This window comes from Schistocerca cancellata, chromosome 1 (genome assembly GCF_023864275.1).
Source record: "Schistocerca cancellata isolate TAMUIC-IGC-003103 chromosome 1, iqSchCanc2.1, whole genome shotgun sequence".
Classification (NCBI taxonomy): Eukaryota; Metazoa; Arthropoda; class Insecta; order Orthoptera; family Acrididae; genus Schistocerca; species Schistocerca cancellata.
Genome location: NC_064626.1, coordinates 1,142,089,713 through 1,142,112,967, shown reverse-complemented (window position 1 = coordinate 1,142,112,967; position 23,255 = coordinate 1,142,089,713). Strand labels below are relative to the sequence as shown.

The 23,255-nt window shown below is 42.0% G+C and overlaps 1 protein-coding gene across 1 annotated transcript in view; it reads left to right on the top strand.

The window, feature by feature from the left end:
* The window catches only part of LOC126092919 (WD repeat and FYVE domain-containing protein 3), a 327,125-nt gene that overhangs the window by 34,885 nt on the left and 268,985 nt on the right, over positions 1-23,255 (top strand). The window contains exons 6-9 of the mRNA XM_049908653.1: positions 9,288-9,474; positions 11,039-11,205; positions 11,976-12,178; positions 22,116-22,264. Of these exons, the coding sequence (XP_049764610.1) occupies positions 9,288-9,474; positions 11,039-11,205; positions 11,976-12,178; positions 22,116-22,264 (706 nt within the window). The remainder of the gene's footprint in view (positions 1-9,287; positions 9,475-11,038; positions 11,206-11,975; positions 12,179-22,115; positions 22,265-23,255) is intronic.

Here is a 23,255-nt window from a genome sequence, read left to right as displayed (position 1 = left end):
TATGAAACTTCTTGGGAGAATAAAACTGTGTGCCGGACCGAGACTCGAGTAGAGCACTTGCCTACGAAAGGCAAAGGTCCTGAGTTCGAGTCTCAGTGCGGCACACAGTTGTAATCTGCCAGGAAGTTTCATATCAGCGCACACTCCAGTGCAGAGTGAAATCTCATTCTGGAAACATCCCCCAGGCTCTGGCTAAGCCATGTCTCCGCAATATCCTTTTTTTCAGGAGTGCTAGTCCTGCAAGGTTTGTAGGAGAGCTTCTGTAAAGTTTGGAAGTTAGGAGACGAGGTACTGGCAGAAGTAAAACTGTGAGAACGGGGTGTGAGTCATGCTTGGGTAGCTCAGTTGGTAGAGCACTTGGCGTGAAAGGCAAAGGTCCTGAGTTCGAGTCTCGGTCCGGCACACAGTTTTAATCTGCCAGGAAGTTGCACATGTCTTGTTTGCTGATGAGACCTGCTTCACACAAGAAGATCACAAAGAAAATAATCAACTTTCGACAATATAATATAATTGAAATGGGAGAACACACACATAAAAAATGTTTTATTTATGCAAACTTTTGGAGGAGCCAGTGTGTGACATAGCAAGCTGGGATCTCTTTACTTCCTCTCTTGTTTTGCCACCTGCCTCCTTAATGCAACAGAGGTGTGAGGGGGGGGGGAGGGGGAGGACGGCAAAAAATTGACAGGTTAAAAAATGCAAGATGTAGAAAACTAAAATGGACTGTGAAAAAATGCTCAGACATAAGAAATGGATTAAGGCCAGATGGGTGGCCTTAATGGATCTCATTTCAGGGCATGATTTGCTTTTACATGGCCACAACTTCTTTAAATCATGCCATGAAATGAGATCCATCCTGTCTGAGATTTTGCCCACCACACCTAGAATAGCTTTTTGTCACCCTCACAAACTCTTGAGTATCTGGAGCTCCTTCTGCAAGCATCTCCCTACCCTGTGGCTCCTACTCCTGTGACAATCTCTGCTGTAAGATTTGCCCTAAGCACCCTCTTACCACCACATATAGCAGCCCTGTAACTGGTAACACACATGCTATCAAAGGGAGAGCCACCTGTAAATGCCAGCTGTTATGCAAACAATGTTTGACATTTTACATCGGCATGACTACCACCAAGTAATCAATTAGGATGAATGGGCATAGGCAGAGGGTGTATACGGGCAACACGCAATATCCTGTTGCTGAACATGCTCTACAACATGGCAGTCATGACCTTGGCACCTGTTTCACCAAATTTACCATCTGGATTCTCTCCCCCAGACAGCAGTTTCTCAGAACTCCGGAGGTGGGAACTAGTGCTACAACATTTCCTTGGTTCTCGCCACCCATGTGACCTTAATTTACAGTAATTTCTTTTGTCTCAGTATTTCATCACAGTAACTATTCCTTTCTTCACTGTGTTTGAGTTTTCTGCATCTTTTATTTTCTTACCTGCGTTATTTTTGCCGTTCTGCTTCCACCATCACATAGAATGCACTTAGCTTTTCACTTTTAATAATTCCTTCACAATGTTTTAGCAGAAATCTATGTATTGAATATTACACTATCGTCTACCTTTAAGCTCTCAGGTTTTCAAATCTCATTTGATGCAGTCCCCAACAATCAGTCTTTCCTTCTCATCCCGTCCGGTAAGCCTTCTCTGACTCGGGGTTCTTTGTGAATTTTCTGAACTGTACCCCTTTTTCTAAATCCCTCCAGTCCTTTTACATCACCCCTCTTCCTTCCCCTTTAAACATTCTGCTGGGAGAAGGAGCCACTGGCACCAAAAGCTTGCATAAGCAAAACCTTTTTTGTATGTGTGTTCTCCCACTGCTGTTTGTTGAGCAGATTTTTTATCTATCCAGTTACATTATATTTACACAAGAGGAGTATTTCAGCAACAGGAATGGCTACATTTGGTATGGTGAAAACCTTCATTCAGTTTTTGTTAGATTGCTAATAAACGTGGTATGTAAACATTTGAGGTGGTCTTGTTATTGATTATCCCATAGGACATTTGAATTTTTCATTATGCCGGAACTGTTCCTAAGATGCCTTCTAAATGTCTTCTCTTGCTCAGAGAGAATATACCATTTTGTTTTATCATGTCTTTGCCCCCACTGAAACTTGATTGTAGATGGGGAAGAATGCCATAGGCCACCAACTCAGTGTCGCAAGTGGAAATGCATGTATGGATATTCCCTTATTTCGAACAGGTTCGACAACCATCCCTATTACTTGGAATAATAGGCAGTGACTGCTGTGATTGTAACAAATGAAATCATACTCTAGCAATGTTATCTATAGACATCCTGCAGGAGTATTTCAGGAAAAATAAATAATCAGTTTAATTTCTTTACATCTTAAAAGGACTGTCCTCCCTTCACACTGTGTGGCTCCAAGAATTGTAGATAAGAGGGTATGTATTGTCTGACAAAAAAGATCCTTATTGTTACATGATAAACATAGAAATGAATTAAACCATCTTGAAGAATAATGGCTGTGCCTCTCTCACACACAATTGAAACCAACCCAATTCAGCTTACTCTAATGTGGATTTAAGATCCACCTACCTTACTCTGTGCAGTAAACTTCAGACTAAGTGTACAATGAACCAAAATGCTGCATTGAATGTGTGCTTTGCAAAAATAGAAAATCATTTGTGATTGGTTATAATAAATGTAAATTCAAATAGTATAGTAAACTTGAAACTCAGTGATGTATTAAGCTCATACAATCTTATAAATATAGTAAACTGTGACAATAAAATGACAGTCACATACTCCACTAGAACGGATTATGCTGTAATCAACAAAAATGTCAAAGATAAGGTAAATTACAGTAGCCTAGATTTTCATTATTCTGACCACTTCTGTAAGATGATAGTGCATGAATTCAGCTGTGCCAAAAATAATGAAAATTGTTCTACAGAAACAAACTCTGAATACCTTAAACATTAACATTCTTAAATACAAATTAGCAAATGAGAAATATGATTATGTGTATCGGGTGAAAGGAAGGGCCTGATGACAGATTGAATGAGTTGTACTCAACCCTTGTGAGACATTATGAATATTGTTCCATACGCCGGGAAAGCTTTAAACATCACATTATGAATATTGCTGTCCAGTCGGAGAAATCCAGAAGGTAGTTAAAACTGCCAAAATGGGAACTCCCACAAAATCTCATTAGGCTCAGGCAGAGTATATACAATCTAAACCTGTTTTATAAAGCTACTGCTCTGTAGGCTTTTAAGGAAGAATACAGTTGGGCAAAGAAAAGTTTTAAAACTGAAATTGCTAACCTAAGGAAGCAGACTAACAGTAAACCAATAGAACAGTCTGACAACATAAGTAAAACATCATGGGAACTGATTGGCAAGTACCGCAAATGTCCTAGCGAGATGAACACTGAACCATTCAGCTTAAGTCTTGCTGGTAACATTGAAAAACTCGCAAATGCTATATGTAATATTTTTGAAAAAAAAAAAAAGCCTAAATACTGCATGTAATCAGAAACTACATGTAATATTTTTAATAACTACTTCATTTCTGTTGACCAGTAAACCCACATTATAGATGCACAGGTAGAGACCCCATGTCACATCACTCGGTGTACTGAATTTGAACGTGTGGAAGTGAATGAGCAGGAAGTATGCAAGGCAGATGCATGCTAAAGAAAAATTTTCATCTGGATGGGATGGCATATCCAGTGCTATTAGTAGGGTGTGCTTAAAAGAATCTTTGAACTCTTACTTACCTGACTAACTGCAGCATGAGTGACAATATGTATCCAACTGTCCTAAAAATAAGTGTAGTGAAACTGGTGTATAAAAAGGGAAGTAAGGAAGACGTTTCCAGACCCACCTTTAATAAGATATATGGAAGTATTATCCTTTCCCAGCTAAGTGCCTTTTTCTCAAAACACACTGCTTGTAGATTTGCAGCATGGCTTCAGAAAAGATCTAAGTACAACCACAGCATTTACGCAGTTCTTCCAAGAAGTTTACTGTCTGTTGGATCAGATGATGTAGATTGCAGGTATATTTTTAGACCTGACAAAAGCTTTTAGCACGGTAAACCATAGGTTACTTCTGAAAAAGAAAGCTGAAGTCCAGGAATCCTCGAGCCACATACCTGCTGAATCAGAAGCAATCCACTAAACTGTCATTCAAGCTAGATGATAAAATTATGAACGTTCAGTCCACTAGTGAAAAGGTTATAAAAGGTGTACCTCACAGCTCAATCCTTTATATATATATATATATATATATGGTTATAATAGAAGGAAACATTCCACGAAGGAAAAATATACCTAAAAACAAAGATGATGTGACTTACCAAATGAAAGTGCTGGCAGGTCGACAGACACACAAACGAACACAAACATACACACAAAATCCAAGCTTTCGCAACAAACTGTTGCCTCATCAGGAAAGAGGGAAGGAGAGGGAAAGACGAAAGGATGTGGGTTTTAGGGAGAGGGTAAGGAGTCATTCCACACACATATCCATCCACACATATACAGACACAAGCAGACATGTCTGCTTGTGTCTGTATATGTGTGGATGGATATGTGTGTGTGTGTGTGCGAGTGTATACCCGTCCTTTTTTCCCCCTAAGGTAAGTCTTTCCGCTCCCGGGACTGGAATGACTCCTTACCCTCTCCCTAAAACCCACATCCTTTCGTCTTTCCCTCTCCTTCCCTCTTTCCTGATGAGGCAACAGTTTGTTGCGAAAGCTTGGATTTTGTGTGTATGTTTGTGTTCGTTTGTGTGTCTGTCGACCTGCCAGCACTTTCATTTGGTAAGTCACATCATCTTTGTTTTTAGGTATATATATATATATATATATATATATATATATATATATATATATAAACGGCATTGCACAGCCCATTAATGCCCATATAATAAGCTATGCATATGGGAGAGAATCTAAGGAACTAGAATCTTTTGCTACTAAAGTGCGCGTCATTTATGTTGGCGGCCGAAATTAGGTTCGTTCTGCGCATCTGACATCACAAAACACAGTCAGCCAATGAACAGATAACGATGTTGCCAGATCTCGACTGCAGAGCAGAGTACAGACGAGTGTCTTCAGTTTTAGAAACGTTCAGTCATAAATAAAGTAATTGAACAAAAGCAATGTCTTGATAGCAGACTTCCTTTTATAGAAACTTTGGAAAAAGCATTCTTTATACCAATTGCTTCATATTCTGTTAATTAATTAAACAAAACAAGCAATAAGACTCCTAATTCAGGCGATAGCAAGGAAAGGTGTTTGTATCAATCTCACGAACCGCTTTTCCGCAATAAAGAACAGCGGTAACTGTTTATTTCCTATTGTACTTCGATGAAGTGTGAGTAATTCATAGTCATACCAACAGTGTTTGTCAGTATTTTGCATGACCTGTTAAAGTCCTCATGGAGTTACATTGCGGTACGAGCTGTGATAGTGTAACAGTGAAGACGTTGAGCTAGTAAGCGAAAGGTTAAGAGTTCAAGCCTTGTGCAATGCTTAGTATTTCTTTATTTAAAAATAATATCGAAGTGTCTTACTTCACGAATTTTATTCGTTTGAATGCATTTTTTTTTAAATTTCTAGTGCTTTGTCTCTTCATTAACCCTTTCGCTGCTGCAGACACGTGCTCCCCGCATTCTGCACTGTGCGTGATTTTGTCATCACTGCACTGCTCGCCTGTGCAGACACATGGTTTTTCGACTGCTTTGACACACTTTATCATTAGATTTCACAAAAATCCGATTTTTACACATCTTCTTGACTGATACCTTCTCCCCATAAATGACTTAATTTTGTTTCGATGGTCAACACAGTTATTGTGCAGCATTAAATGTAGTAAACCATTGCACGAAATTTTGAAGAGTTTGCAGAGGTAAAAGTCCATAGCGTATACTTTCCGTATGGTCGATTTTAGTTGCCACAATGTTGAGAATGAAATGTGGACAAGATACTTAAATTTCATATAAAATTTACTGTACAACAATATATCATTTAATTTAAGTACCACATAGGTGTCGTATGTAATATTAAGAAATATTCCGTCTTTCGCGACTGTAATAAAAGTTTTATTTTCACCGGGCGCGTTTGGCTTTATTTTATAGCACTTCAGTCAATGAAAGGTATGGCACATACACAATGGTACTCATGTTCTCTTTCTTGTTTTTGTTCCACAGTCGCAGTTTTACCAATGGTATTGAAATATATTCCTCTTCTGCAACTGTAATAAAGCGACTTATTTAGACCAGATGCGTGTCTCTCTTTTGAAGCATCTTCAGTGGACAATATTTTGTCTCCTCCATTGCCAAGTCACCTTTCGTAGTTTTGTGCTGCGGTAACACAATATTCAACGTTTGTGTCGGCTGATCAGTGTTTTAGCAAATAAATGTTGTTTGTGTGTGCCACACACAAAAATTATATTTGACATAGCTCAGACCACTTCACTGATAGACGGTATATTCAAGTCCTAATGTTTTTGTAAGTCCACAGTTTTGTTTAATTTATTTTGTCTTCTTCCTTTTGATTGATTGAAGTGCTTTAAAATTAAGTCAAATGTGCCCAGTGTAAATAAAACTTCTGTTACAGTCGCGAGAGACGGAATATTTCTTAATATTACACATGACACCTATGTGGTAATTAAATTAAATGAGATGTTGTTATACAGTAAATTTTATGTGAAATTTAGGTATCTTGTCCACATTTCATTCTCAACATTGTAGCAACTAAAATCGACCATACGGAAAGTATACTCTATGGACTTTTATCTCTGCAAACTCTTCAAAATTTCGTGCAAAGGTTTACTATATTTAATGCTGCATAATACCTGCGTTGAACATCGAAACAAAATTAAGTCATTTATGGGGGGAAGGTATCAGTCAAGAAGATGTGTAAAAATCAAATTTTTGGGCCAAATAGTTTTTGTGAAATCGAATGATAAGAGTGTCAAAGCAGCCGGAACACCATGTGTCTACACAGGCGATCAGTGCAGTAATAAAATCGCGCACAGCGCGGAATGCAGGGTGCACGTCTTTGTAGCAGTGATAGGGTTAATGCAGCCGTGGAGGCTTTACTTCATGAACTGCGCGCTCTCCCCTAAACCTAAGCTTGCGAACTATGCTATACTATGGCGCTGCTTCTCTTGGCGCGTGCGTCGTGTGCAACTGGCAACGCAGCAATCTCCCGCGTATGGGCGGGCACGCGCGAGCCGCCAAGATAAAAGAATTCGACTATAGTGGTCCAAGAGAAGTAATGAAGTGCTTCAAAGACCAGGGCTTAAAGGTGAATGTCACCAAAGCTCAATTACTGGTATTTCAAATGGGCGGTTCTCATGAAAACAATGTAAATAATGTATAAGGAGTGTTCAAAAAGAAACGAGCTGGAGTTATAATTGCAGAAACCAGTACCTGTATGTTAGAAGTATTGACCCTGGCTGTGGAGACACTTGTCCCTTTGTGACACAAGGCGGTGAATGGCTGTCTCATAAAATTCCTGGGGATGTGATGTTAACTAGTTACCACATGTACAGCTGGACGTTGTCATCAAAAATGAATCAAAGCCTTTTTAAGTGGATCAAAACAGGCTTTATCACAGGAAGAGAGGTCCAGACTGTATGGAAGATGGCTGAGAACCTCCCATTTTCAGGAGTGCCACGAGCATGTTGGCCGTATGAGGCTATGCATTGTCACAAAGCAGAATGACCCCACAGGTGAGATTGCCTTGTCGTTTCAATTTGATCGCTTGGCAAAGGGTTGTCAAGATTTGTGAGTAATGCTGGGCATTCACTGTTGTCCTGTGCTGCAGGAAGTGAATCAGAAGGAGACTATCTTGGTCAGAGAAGAACGTCAGCTTAGAGGCAAATGATTCACCTCGGACAATGACGTCCAGCTTTACGTGTGGAACTGGTTAACATCACAGCCCCAGGAATTTAATGAGACAGCCATTCACCACCTTATGTCACAGTGGGACAAGTGTCTCAACAGGAAGGGTCAATACTTCTAACATACACGTTCTGGTTTCTGTAATTATGCCTCCGGCTCATTCTTTTTGAACGCCCCTTGTATGCAACATCTCAGCTACAGAAAATGGGAGCTGTAAATTCCTAGGTATGTATGTTGTTGAAAATCTGTGATGAAATAACCACACTAATTTTGTATGTGGAAAAGTCAGTTATACCTTATACCCTCTCAGCCAGCTTGCAAAGATAGTATCGAGCCAAACATTGAAAAATAGTATATTATGGAACAATTTACCACTTCCTTAGTTATGTGATTGAACTGTAATGCTGTGCAGCTGATGTACACTTAAAAAGAATAATGCTCCTACAGAAAGGAGCTGTAAGACTTATACATGGTATGTGCCGTAGAGATTCATGTTGTGATGTGTTTATGCAGCACAAATACCTAAAAATTTATTCTTTACATGTAAGTTATCAAGTGCAATGATGTACATGAACACAACACCAGGACAAATTTAACAGTTTCCAGTAAAGAACAACATTGGGCTAAAAATGACAGATGGAAGCCCACACATCGGACTTCTTAAGGTGTATGCAGGGAAAGAATTTTACAACCATATTAAAATCTTTTCTGATAGAAAAATGTTTATATTCATCCAAGAATTTTAAGTCACTGTTTTTAAATGTGAACCATTGGGATTTCACCTGTAATGTAATAAATGTATAACATAGATATAAGATACAACGGTTGCAGTATAAAACATATTTTGCAAGTTTAATTATAGTAATACTATCATTTCTGACATTTGTAAATGTCATCACTGTGATGGCTCCACAGAAAAAAATCTGTAAACAAATAAATCTTAGAATCCATAGCAGTGGAACAAACCACCTTGATTTTGCTTCATCATTTTTCAGTGCCAACGACATAGCGCAAGTATAGGAGAAATGTGTAATATCTTAATATGACTCTATTCTCTCAAAGAAAAGACAGTTTTGACTTGTTATTTCTGGGTCTGAAATCACTATGTTTTTTCTTTAGAAACTGTGAATGTTGAAGAACTGTGCCACAGGGGTATATGATGGATGGTTCTTGAAGCAGAGAGGAAAGGATTTTATATTCATTTAATGATCAGTCAGAATTGTAGGCAAGAAGTGTGTTATATAAAATATTTCGTGTTAGGTGCATTGAATATTCCAAAATTTTACTGCCATTGTTTGTCTTGTGAGTCGTCTTAAAAGCTTGCTTATACCTTACTTTCAATGTTTGTTTGTGTACTTGTGCATTGCAGTGTTAATGTAACATTTTATGTTTCAGATAAGGGTTGTGTAGCTCTCTGTATTGAAAATATGCAAAGAGTTCAAGAACTGACACCCCTAGAAATTGTTGAGATGTTTGTAACTGTGTTCTGCTTCCTGAAAGATTCCAGTGAAGTCTCTCAGACACTGCTTGATGATTTTCGCAGCTGTCAGGGTTATGTTTTCCTGTCCGAATTCCTTTTGAAGTAAGTCATTGCTTGAACAGAGCTTCTGAGTTTCTTTAAATGACTTTGCTGCTTAAACATTCTATTATGAACAATGTGTGATTCCCATTGTTGCTTGCCTCGCTGTAAAATGCTTATAAAATTCAATGCAAAGTCAGCTTTTGCATATTGTGTTTCAAAAGGACCTATGTATAGGAAGTACTGATAAGTTGAAGGATTTAAAGGGCGACATAGTTTCCACCAGGCTGTTATTTAAAGTGAAAACTTTATAAAGCCAGTTTCAAGTGTGTGCTCAATCTCAAGTGCACAGTGGATGTGGATGTATCATCCTATTGTGCATTTAGTTATGAGCACATGCTCAAACTGGCTACTAGTGCTTCATAAAGTGCCTTGTGGGAAGAGCTCATTGTTGAAATTTATTGAGACTTGGCACTCACCCAGAATAAGTAAAGCTGAAGGACTGGTAAAAATAGCAAATAGATGTGTTGAGCAAGGGTTGGATAAAATAATATAAACATCTTGGTAGAGACAACTTACATTCAGACAGTGTTTTGACTTATCTGTAATGCACTAATGTTGCCTGTCTTAATTCCAGGAAATGCTCTAAGGATTCCAGCATTGTTTTATTAATACAGCTTTTTAAAATAGTTGTATATATATATATTTTGTTCAAATTTATGAACCGATATTCCATGCAGTCATAAAGTTCTATATGCCGAATGAATTTGTGCTTGCGTAAATTCCTACAAAGTTAGTATGAAGGCTTCTAATGAATTTACTCCTTAATTTTGAACAGTTAAGAAATGGGTGGCTGAATTCAGATGTCACCATACATACCTTGAAGAAGGCCCATGTGAATGATGTCTCGAAATGCAGTTACAGATGGAAACATTAGGGAAATACTCAGTATGGTGCTGGGTTAAAGGCATGCCCTTGAGGACCACTTTGAACTGTTACATTATGAAGAAATTATTTACTTCATGTGAACTGAGTTGTTGCAATGAGTTTGAGTTTTAAACTGTGATGTTTCACTAAACTTGTGCAATGTAAGTGTTAGAACTAGTGCACAGTGAATAAAATAAAATATGACTACATGCTGTGACTGAAAGCACTGCTAATAATGAGAAGTGTAATTGCTCATAAAAGCCCAGTGTTAAATTTGTGAAATAGAATGTTCGAAACTATTGAAGACTGTCTTGGGCTTTGTAATTATTGTATTAACCAGCCTGTTTTCATATTTGGCATGGATCTGTCAAACATACCTGCATATTTGCAAGATTATGGTCGAAAGTTGTTAGGAATTATGTTCCTTTGAGCATATTAAGTAAGAGATTTCCAGCGGTTTTGTGGTTTCTGTCTCTAGTATCATACATTATATGGTAATCAGATCTGTGTTATTTTTCATAAGATATCTTATAATCTGACACATTGAAAATTTAAGAAATTCAAACTTACTAGCGGATATTATTTACGTTATTAATGCATTGTGCAAATGTGAACTATGAGAGGGGAAAAATCGTGCACTTAATGACACTGCATATTATTTGCCTCTTTTGGACTGATACATAAATTGTGTATGTTTTAGGTTAGAACATGACACTAGCCCAGAATCTCAAGAAGCCATCCGTAACCTGGTTCTGATGGTGGCTTCTCTTGCGATGTGTGGTTACATTGAACTACGCCCTAGCCAGGCTAGTATGGGTTCCCTCTTTAAAATCAGCAATTTCTCATTGCCGCAGCCTTCAGGGAGAGGTAAGGGAAACAGTTGGAGAGTTTATTTTAAAAATACTTGTCAAACATAATGGCAGTGCATTCGTTACTGTCTTAACATTAGCTAATAACTAGATGCATTACAGGTGTAATTTTAGCATAATCTAACATACATAATCAGTTTGAAATATTCTATTGAGCCACTGAAAATAGTGAAGTATTTCTTTTGGCATCAACATCTATTTACATAGAATATCTCAAATTTAACATGAAAAAGATAAAGAAATAATACTCGCAGTAGGCAGCTGTTAACTATGTAGTGGTAGGAAAAAAAAAAAAAAAAAAAAAAACCAGAAATATTGCTTTTCAAATATGAGAAGAGCTGGAGGTATGTGAGTAGTTGAAGTATTTGGTGGAGCCATCAGTATGGTCCAAGTGAGACACTGTTGAAAGGATAAGAGAAAAAGGGTAATAATTCATGTTTAGTCCTGTTATGTTGTGTTTCCCCTGAATGGCTCTCCTTTTTAACCCTAGACTACTCAAAAATTTCATCACCCCCCAAGTACCGTTGCAATTTGAAATGTTAAATCTCGTTTTTATTTCATGTTGCAGTCGTGTATCCAAACTAATTTTATTGACGTTCAAGAGATAGTATTTGCAAAAACCTTTACTTTCATGCCTATTGCTGCCTGATATGTAGAATTTTCTTTCAATCTTTATGTCCATCTACACCTAAATATAGTTTTCATGGAACTTATGCAGTTTTGCTTTAATTTGTCTCATTAACTGAAACTAATTATTCATTCTTACAGGAGCCAGTGTGAGAAATATACAGGCCTTTCAAGTACTACAATCTGTTTTTCTTAAATCGAACTGCCCTGCATTGTGCTGCACCATTCTTGATGCAATTTCTAGTGTATATCATGCAGATAACGCAAATTACTTTATACTTGAGGGACAGAACACCCTTTCTCAATTTGCCGAAAAAATTCATCTGAAAACACAAGAAATACAGGTAAACTTCATGAAAATTATTCAGATAAAAAGACTTTTAATTTAGAAATCGTTAAATGTTGTTCAAGTTTTCTGGTTTTTTAAATAATCCTTCATTCATGCGATCATAAAGGTTGACTCTTCATTAGCAAAGCACATCAGAAATGGCATTGTGAACTACAAATTAGGTACTCCACACAACGTGGGAATCTCAGTGGGCACCATTCTCTACTGTGTATCAAAACTATTTTCATGCTGCCATTTATGATGACTTAATTTAAATGAGTTGGATTGCATACAGAAATTGCAAGGAGCATTTCTGGACTCTGTTCTATATTGTACGACAATTTGAGTGCTATGCAGGATACTGTCCTGAAGATGGATGTCTGGAAACTTTAGTTGCAGAAGGAAAACTGTGTGTGTGGGTGTCTAGTGAGAAGTGATTTGTAAATGAAGTATAAGGATGTAGAAAATACTTTCAAAATTCACATACATCTTCTTACTGCAATACCGGTGGTGTAAAAATGTGACAAAAACTGTGAAATGCTTCAGCATTTCATTTTGTGCAACATGTCATAATCAGTAATGAGTTTTTCATGTGCCCTGAGTCAGGAGTGTGGGAGGAAAGTGGCTGTAATATTTATTTACTTATTTGTTGATTTACTAAACCTGGCAAGTTCTGGGACATCAGACTCTCTGTCACATCTAACCAGCCATTATACATATTATGTTCATTATAATAAACGCAAGTTACTTCTAGTATACAACATTTATACAACTTTTGTGATTACTGTAGCATGAAAGAGAAAGAAAACACAGTACATTTGTCCATGGGTACAACAATAGAGACAAGATAAAGGGAGATAGTTGTAAACTGGGAAGTATACAGCCATGAGCATGAGAGAGAGAGAGAGAGAGAGAGAGAGAGAGAGAGAGAGAGAGAGAGAGAGAGAGAGAGAGAGGGGGGGGGGGGGGGGGGGCTACACAATACTATCAAAAAGGGTGAAAAGAAAGTAAAGTGATGTGACTGACTGAGAAATGAAAAAGCAAGAAGTGTGAATGGGAGAAGGCAGGCACATTTACGTTACTGTTTGACAGGGTGAAAACTGACTATACATGTTGATTTTTGGGGAGTTGTTAGAGGGTGACAGGAGGCAGTGCTTCAGCTCTTCCTTTAGAGCAACAGGGCATTTAATTGTGCACAGAGTGTAGGGTAGCTCATTCCAGAGCCAAATAGCAGCAACAGAGGGGGAGTTCACGAGTTATCTTGATTTATAGATGGGCATAGTTAGGGTACTAGGTAAATTAGCCCTTACGTTTGGATTATGATGAGATGACTGGTATTCAATTTCTGATTCAGGGTACTGGAGTGCTTGTCCATCAAGCCTACAGTTGGCACATAGCTTCTCTGGCCACAACTGATCTAAACGAAGAGGTTTTAATTACAAATGTGAGATGATGAAGGTTATGGGTGAAAATATAATTATTGAACCATGCAGAATTTTATCAACAAGAAAGGAATACTCTGACAATCTACAGAACTGTTCTGATCCAGAATCACCAATTACAAGTTCTAGCACCAGCCCTAATGATAACTAAATTCCAGAACTGACATGTGGAGATGTGTTGAGAAGTATGAAATACCTAAAAAAAATGGCAGGACAACTGGGAGCAGCAGAATTGCTGCAGAGATATTAAAATATGGAGAAGAACCACTGCACAGATGTTAGTTTCACGTGATACAGTTAACCTGGAAAACTAAGAACATACCAGCAGACTGGAAAGAATCAGTAGTCTCAGTACATAAAAAAGAAGACAGGGAACACTTCAGAAACTATAGGGGAATATGAGGAGTTAACACAGTCTGTAAGATTTTATTTTGTTTATTGCTAAACCATGTGAAAGCATACGCAGAAAATATTATCGGGATTATAAAAATGGCTTTCAAAGAAATAGATCCACTACTGATAATATATCAGTAATCAAAACAATAAATGAAAAATACAGGAAAGTAAAGAAAAATTATATTACTTGTTCACCAGTTTTATGAAAGCTTATGACTCTATTGACAAAGCCTGTGGAATGTAATAACAGACTTGAGATTTCCAGTCAATCTTCTTAATCTTTGTAAAATGTGCATTGATGAAAATATGAGTAGTATTTTGCTAAATAGAATAAAATCTGACCATTTTTAAAAATAAAAAGGGACCAAGACATGGGGAAGCTCTGTCTCCTCTTCTCTTAAATGCAGCCGTGGAGAGAGTTGTAAGGAAGCTCAAGCTAGTGTCTTCTGGGATCCTCCAAAGAAATAAAGTTTTAACAAATGCAGATGATATAGTGCTCATTGAAAACAGTGAAATAGAGATTAGGCAGTTATTTGTGAAGCTTGTAGAAGAAGCATCCAATCTTGTACTAAAAGTAAATGATAAGAAAGCAAAGTGCATCATAGGTCAAGGATGAAGATACGAACAAGACAATCAGTTGCGTTTAATAATTGGAAAACAAAATTCAAAAGTGTCGAAAAGTTCAAATTTCTGGGCACAATGATACATAAACGAAATCAGAGACAAGTGAAGTGAAAATCAGACTGCAGAATGCTAATAGATCATACTGCTCTATACAAAACTTCTAGAGTCTAAACTACTGACAAGTAAAACTAACTTGGAGCTATAATTTTATGAAGAGGATAGATTGGTAATCACCAAATAGAGTCCCCCTGCGGGTTCAGGGGTTAGAATAGGCCCGCGGTATTCCTGCCTGTCGTACGAGGCGACTAAAAGGAGTCTCAAACGTTTCGGCCTTATGTGATGGTCCCCTGTCAGGTTTGACCTCCATATCTCAAAATTTTTCCGAAGAGCGAGGTGATTGGGGAAGGGCGCCTTACTTGGTGCATTGTGTCCATGTTGTGTTGAGAACTTTCGCCATCTTATTCGTCGTTGCATTGCAGTCCTGCCCGCTCTCCATCACTTGGGCATGGATACGCTCCTGCGTACACTTTCTGCCAAACACTGTGCAGGGCCCTTTTCTGCACTGACGGCGACCATGGATCACATGTCACCTAACATCCAGCACGGTAGCCAGTCCGTTGTGGTGGGGCCGCCATGTACCCTGTTGGTTGTAGCCCCCTGACAACACAGGGATCGCTCTACTGGTGCCTGCGCCGTTAACTCCCCACGTATGCCAAGGAGTAGATGCCCATCTCCCTGGGGCATCGGGACTCCCGGCAATGGCCTTCCTGCCAGGTGGCTATTGCTGCGGCTGGGTGGCTCCCGTGGGGAGGGCCCTTGGTCGGAGTCGGTGGCATCAGGGCAGATGACCCGCAATGAAGTGTGGTACATCATCTATCGCTGGTGGACCTCCACCAGCAGTCTCTAAGCGATTGAGGTCTAACCTCAACGGGAAGAAATTTGATCAGAGATCGTTTCCCTCCCTAGCTACTCGATGGGAGGAACGTCTTGCTAAAGAAGGCAGTGGAGACTTCACCCCGGTACCTCGTGTGTACACGGGTTGATGGAGAATCGTTCATGTCGACCAAGCCCCAGTTTTTTGTGGAGCATTTAGAGGACAAGTTCGGGGAGGTGGAGGGCTTGTCCAAGATGTGCTCTGGTTCTGTGCTCATCAAAACGGCATCCTCTGCCCAGTCACGGAGGTTGCTCAATTGTGACAAGTTGGGGGATGTTTCCGTTAGCATCACGCCGCATAAGAGTCTCAACATGGTCCAGGGTATTATATTCCACAGGGATCTTCTTCTGCAGTCCGACGATGAATTACGCGCCAACCTCGAACGACGAGGTGTTCACTTCGTCCGGCGCGTCCATTGGGGTCCGAGGGATAATCAGGTAGCCACCGGTGCCTTCATCTTGGCCTTCGAAGGTGATGTATTACCCGAAAAGGTCAAGGTGATGGTTTACCGTTGTGATGTGAAGCCATATATCCCTCCTCCGATGCGGTGTTTTAAATGCTGGAAGTTCGGGCACATGTCATCTCGTTGTACTTCCTGCATCATGTGTCGGGATTGTGGACGTCCTTCGCATCCCGATACTCCATGTGCCCCGCCTCCTATCTCTGTTAACTGCGGAGAACACCATTCCCCCTGCTCGCCGGACTGTAGGATATTGCAGAAAGAAAGGAAGATAATGGAATATAAGACCCTGGACCGCCTGACGTACCCCGAGGCTAGACGGAAATATGAGAGGCTCCATCCTGTGGCGATGACGTCAACCTACACCGCTACTGCAACGACAGTTCTCCCGTCATCACGAATCGGCTCTCAGATCGGTCAGCATCCACCAGCCCCCTTGCTTGTGGGGGGTACTTCCCAACCTGTTGCTCCTGCTCCATCTACTTCGGGAGCAACACCCCCCAACCAATCGGGGACCTCCCTTCTCAAGTTCCGACTGGTACCAAGGCCGACAGCCGCAAGTGCCTTAAACAACCGCCGGTCCCTGGTCGTCAGGACACACGGTCGTCTTCTGTCCCTGAGACTGACCCAGTGCTGCCCTCCCAGCCTGAACCACCAAAGGCACAGCGCGAGAAGCAGAAGAAGAAGAAACTCCCCAAGGCTACCAACATTGCGGTGGCACCCATTCCGCCGCTTCCTACAAGCTCTGCGTCTGAGGATGAGGTGGAGATCCTGGCGTCCGCTGAGGACATGGATCTTGCCAGTCCCTCGGACGCAATAGATGACTGTTGTCCAGGTGGTGACTCAGTAGCAGCAGGGGCCTCGGAGGCGTAATCTGCCTCCCCAGTCCCTTCACGCCTTTCCCATCCATGGCTAATACCATCCTCCAGTGTAACTGCAGCGGTTTCTTCCACCATCTAGCTGAGCTCCGCCAACTTATCAGCCTTCATCCTTTCCTTTGCATTGCTCTGCAGGAAACTTGGTTTCCAGCAATGCGAACCCCCGCCCTCCGTGGCTATCGGGGTTATTTTAAGAACCGGGCAGCTTATGAAAGGGTGTCTGGTAGCGTCTGCATTTATGTACTTAACTCTCTTCACAGCGAGCTTGTACCTCTACAAACAGCTTTAGAGGCTGTCGCTGTTCGGGTGTGGACGCCACAGGCTATTACCGTCTGCAGTATTTACCTTCCACCGGATGGTGCTGTCGCGCAGCATGTCCTGGCTGCTCTGATAGCCCAACTGCCGCCACCTTTCTTGTTGCTGGGTGATTTCAATGCCCACAACCCTCTATGGGGTGGGACTGTCTCTGATGACCGCAGTCGTGCCGTGGAGCATTTGTTGGCTCAGCTCGACCTTAGCCTCTTGAACACCAGTGCTCCCACGCATTTCAGTGTGGCCCATGGCTCGTTCTCGGCCATCGATCTCTCTCTTTGCATCCCCGGACTTGTCCCATCCCTCCACTGGAGAGTGCATCCTGACCTGTGTGGTAGTGACCATTTTCCCATCTATTTGTCACTGCCCCAGTGTCATGCTTCTGGGCGCCTGCCCCGCTGGGCTCTCCACAGGGCTGACTGGCCAAGTTTTACTTCCGCGGCAATCATTGAGTCTCCCCCAGAGGGTGACATTGACGAGGTGGTCCGTGTCTTCACCACGTCAATCATTTCGGCGGCCGAGGCTGCCATACCCCGCTCTTCTGGACTCCCTCGGAGGAAGGCTGTACCCTGGTGGTCGCCTGAGATTGCTGAGGCTATTCGCGACCGTAGGCGGGCCCTCCAGCGTCATAGGCGGCACCCGTCTCTGGAGACCCTCATCGCCTTTAAGAGGCTCCGTGCCTTCGCCCGTCGTCTTATTACACGGCGTAAGCAGGAATGCTGGGAGCGGTATGTCTCATCCTTGGGTTCCCGTGTCTCCCCCTCGCTCGTGTGGTCCCGGATACGGCGGATTTATGGACACCAGACCCCTATGGGTGTCCCTGGGATCTCCTTGGATGGCGCTGTCTGCACGGACGCTGCCGCCATTGCTGAACACCTTGCTGCGCACTTTGCTAAGAGCTCTGCGACTGCAACTTATCTCCCTGCCTTTCGCTCTCTCAAGGAGCGAGCCGAGCAGACGCCGTTATCGTTCCACAAGCGTCGTTATGAAAAATACAATGCTCCTTTCAGCGAGAGGGAATTCCTCGCTGCCCTTGCCGAATGCCCTGATACAGCACCAGGACCAGACTGCATCCACGCACAGATGCTGAAGCATCTCTCCAGGGACTGCCAGAGACACATCCTCACCATCTTTAACCGCATTTGGAGCGAGGGCGTGTTCCCGTCGCAATGGCGAGAGGGTCTTATTGTCCCCATCTTGAAGCCCAGTGCGGACCCACTGGCGGTGGACAGCTATCGTCCCATTACCCTCACCAACGTTTTGTGCAAATTGCTCGAACGTATGGTGGGGCGGCGTTTGTGTTGGGTCCTTGAGTCGCGCGGTCTCCTCGCTCCTTCCCAGGGTGGCTTCCGTCGGGGCCAGTCTGCCACGGACAATTTGGTGCGGCTGGAATCTGCTGTCCGTACGGCCTTTGCCCGACGTCAGCATCTCGTTGCTGTATTTTTCGATCTGCGGAAGGCGTATGACACCCCATGGAGGCATCACATCCTCGCCACGTTGTATGAGTGGGGTCTTCGTGGTCGGCTCCCGGCTTTTCTTCAAACCTTTTTATTGCACCGCTCTTTCCGGGTGCAAGTCGGTGCCGCCTCTAGTTCATCTTATATACAGGAAAATGGGGTCCCGCAGGGCTCGGTGTTGAGCGTCTCCTTATTTCTAGTGGCCATTAATGGTCTGGCTGCAGCCGTGGGGTCGTCGGTGTCTCCTTCTTTGTATGCCGACGACTTCTGCATCTCATTTAGCTCCACAACGCCGAACGCAGGCTGCAAGTCGCCGTTCGCAAGGCAGCATCATGGGCTCTGACTCATGGTTTTCAGTTCTCTGCAGCCAAGACTCGAGTTATGCACTTCTGCAGGCGTCGGACGGTCCACCCTCATCCTGAACTTTACCTCGACGGCCACCTGCTTGAAGTGGTGGACACTTGCCGCTTCTTGGGACTCGTGTTTGATGCCCGGCTCACATGGGTTCCTCATATTACTCAGCTGAAGCAAAAATGCTGGCGGCACTTCAACGCCCTCCGCTGCCTTAGCCACACATCTTGGGGTGCAGATCGCTGCACGCTGCTGCGATTGTACAGAGCCCTTGTGCAGTCCCGGCTTGATTATGGGAGCCTGGCCTATGGGTCTGCATCACCCTCAGTGTTGAAGTTGTTAGACCCCATACACCACTGTGGGGTTCGGCTTGCAACTGCCGCTTTTCGTACCAGCCCCGTGGATAGTCTACTGGTGGAGGCCGGGGTTCCCCCGCTGCGGATTCGCCGCCATCGACTGCTTGCCGACTATGCTGTCCACGTGCATTGCTCGCCAGGCCATCCCAATCGTCGCCTGCTTTTCCCTGCCATGGTCCTCCATCTGCCCGAACGGCGACCTAGGTCTGGGCTTTCCGTCGCTGTCCGCGTCCAGTCCCTGCTGTCGGAACTGGGGTCATTCCCTCTTCTGCCTCCCTTCCGGGTCCATGCACCTACGCCTCCCTGGTGTTTGTCCCGGCCGTCCATCCGTCTGGACTTGGCACAGGGACCCAAGGACTCGGTTCCGCCTGTGGCCCTCCGTCGCCGTTGCGCTCCTCGCCTCATTTTCGGACTGTGAGACTGTCTACACTGATGGTTCCCTGGTTGATGGTCGCACTGCCTACGCTTTTGCTCATGCTGCCCATGTTGAGCAGCGCTCCTTGCCGGCTGGCTGCAGTATTTTTACTGCAGAGCTGGTGGCCATATTGCGCGCTCTTGAGCATATGCATTTCTGCTCAGGTAGGTCCATCGTCATCTGCAGTGACTCCCTGAGCAGCCTTCAGGCCATCGACCGCTGCTATTCCTCTTCTCCTCTGGTGTCCTCTATTCAGGAGTCTGTTTCCGCCATTGCCCGTTCTGGTCGTTCGGTGGTCTTGGTTTGGACGCCAGGTCATGTTGGCATCCCGGGGAACGCACGTGTTGACAGGCTGGCCAAAGGGGCGATCGACGCACCAGCTTTGGAGATCGGCCTCACGGCTCGCGATCAGCAGCTGGTGTTGCGCCGTAAGGTGCTTGGGATGTGGTCTGCTGAGTGGCGAGGCATGACAGCGCCTAATAAACTGCGGGCTGTCAAGGAGACGACCGATGTGTGGCGCTCCTCCCTGCGGTCTTCTCGCAGGGACTCTTGTTATCCTGTGTCGGCTGCGCATTGGCCATACCTACCTGACGCACGGCCATCTTTTGCGTCAGGAGGATCCCCCCCTGTGTCGGTGTGGGTCCCGGCTGACGGTCGCCCATATTTTATTGGACTGCGCACCCTCCGGCAGTCTTTTAATCTCCCGGGCACTTTGCCTTTGATTTTATGTGACGATGCCTCCATGGCTGACAATGTTTTACATTTTATCCGTGGTAGTCCTTTTTATGGTTGCATTTAGGGGGGTCCTGCTCCTTTCCCTTTCTGTGTCTTTTGTCCTTGCGTCTCTCAATATTTGTTGCTGTTTTGGTGTGTCGTCGGATGGTTGACTCTTTCTCTTTTTTTTGTTCATGTGGTCAGTCAACCAGTCTCCGGCCATCTTCTTTTCTTCTGTTTCTTTCTGTCTGGTGTTCGTCTGTACTCTTCTTTTCTGTAGTGTTCGATTTGTGTTCTTTAGTGCCTGGGTGGGGGGGGGGGAGTCTCCTTCCCCTTGGGATTTTATCTGCTCCGCGACTTTATGTCTCGCCTGTTTTTGAAATGGGGGACTGATGACCTTAGCTGTTTAGTCCCCCTTAAACATCCCAACAACCACCACCACCAAATAGAGAAGACATTGAGTCGCAGACAGGCAGGGGTCTCAGCTGGCAGAGAGAGTGGTCATGTATATGAGAGTTGTGCTTGTGTGAATGTGCATGTGTTTTCTACTTTAAAAGAAAGCCTTTTCTCCAAAAACTCCAAGGAGTAGCAGATTTTTGTTGTGCCTGTCTTTCCTCTATATTGTGAGTAGCAGTCTGTCCTTTTCATAATATTTTGTGATTCCATCCTGGATTTACCATTGTTTAAAATGAAGCTATGTAACACAATCATCAGACCAGTCCTAAACTACAGAGCAGAAACATGTAATTGAACTAAAATGGAAGGACATCACTTCCAAATATTTGAAAACAAAGTTTATAGGAAAATCCTTGGTCTGTACTATGATAATGAATCCCAAAGCTAGAAGAGAATACACAACACCAAAACCTACATGCTATCATGACGAGCAACAATAATGAGTGCAATAATTACAAAAGACTTTAATCGACAGGCGATTTGATGAAAATGGAAGCGGATTAAGTAGTTTCAAGAATATTCATGGAGAAATCATTTGGTAAGAGACCAAGAGGGAGAACTAGGAGTACATGGGTAAATTAAATTAAAACAATATGCAACAAGACGGGCATAAATTATTGGGAGGGAGTAGTGGAAGATAAAAATATTTGGAAGCGACATGTGATATCTTCTATCAGAAGCCAAGAAGGTTGAGGTTAGAATCTGACACTATACTATCTAAAAGCAGATTTTGCCACAATTATTAGAAGTTATGGGACATGCTGAAATGCAGAAATGGTGTCATCTGGTGCCATGTATAGTTAACTAGTGTGAAATACGGTGTAATCCTCAAACCTGGAACCTTGCATTTCATGGACAGTGCTCTTACCAGCTAAACGATCCAAGCATTTGCAACTTCAGTTCTGCCAGCACCTGTTACCTAATTTCTAAACTGACCATTTTTTTTAAATTTCTAAATGTGTCACCATGCTTGAAGATTCAATGTCTTGATAATATAAGGATAGAAAATACTATGTATATGTACTGAGACTTATAAATTTAACTCTGATGTTAATAATGAAATTGTGTATTCAACTATCTAGGTATCTTATGTAAAACGAACTTGATCTGATGTTTAAATTACTGCACTAATGGCACTTATCCTTTGTTATTTTTCAGGAGAAATTTTTCCAGCTTCTGGAATTTATAGTATTTCAACTGAATTTCGTACCCTGCAAAGAACTCATATCACTGTCAATACTTCTGAAGGCACAGTCTTCTGTCAGTTGCAGCATAATATGTATGCAAACTTTGCTCAACATTCTAAGGTAATACTTCAGTTTTGACCAAAAGTACTTCACAAGTTTTTTTTCCCTAAAACTATGCAGTACAAGAAAAATATATAAATTATAAGGTGTATCACTTCTTTTGGGGAAAAGAAAAACCATGGGCTACACAGATGAAGTACTTTCTACCTCTAATGTAGTTAAAAGTTATAATATGTAATATATAGATATAGCACATCCTGTAAAACATATAATGCCTTAAGAAAACAAATAGTGAAAAAACAGAATTAGAAACAAGATAATATAAATAAACTAAAAAATAGTAACTCGTAAAAGATCAAAATAGTAAACTGATCATGTTGTTTAGTCCTCATTACTTTATCTTTACAAATAGTTACAACAAGGGAACCATTTATAGCCTTATCATCAAATTATAAACTACAAAAAAAATTTGATCATCTGTTGTTTAGAGGTGAACTGAAGGTATGGTATAATACTTGGAGGTGTAAAATACAATATAAAAAAGTATTTCTTGTGTAAATGTAATCATTACTAAATTTTTTAACAAAATACAACAAAAAAGTATACCACTTAGAAATGAGAAACAGTAAAACAAACAAGAAATGAAGAAATAAGATTGACAAATGACCCTAAAAAACTGATATCTTGTGTCTCATCCTTGTCATCATCAATCTGATGACAAGTTTGATGGAGCTTTACACACCAGTCTGCATTGTGCAAATCTGTTCACACCTGCATAACCACTGTGCCTTATGTCCATTTGATCATGTTTGCTGTATTTAAGTGTAGATCTCTCTTTTTACAATTTTCACTGTTCCCACACTGCTTTCCATTACCAAATTGGTGGCTCCTTGATGTCTCAGGATGTGTCCTCTAAACTTATCAGCTCATTTAGTTGCAGTGTGTCATCAATTTCTGTTCTCCCAAATTCAAGTCAGTTTCTCTTCATTAATTACTTTGTCTATCCATCATCACCATTATTCTGTAGCACCACATTTGAAAAGTTTCTATT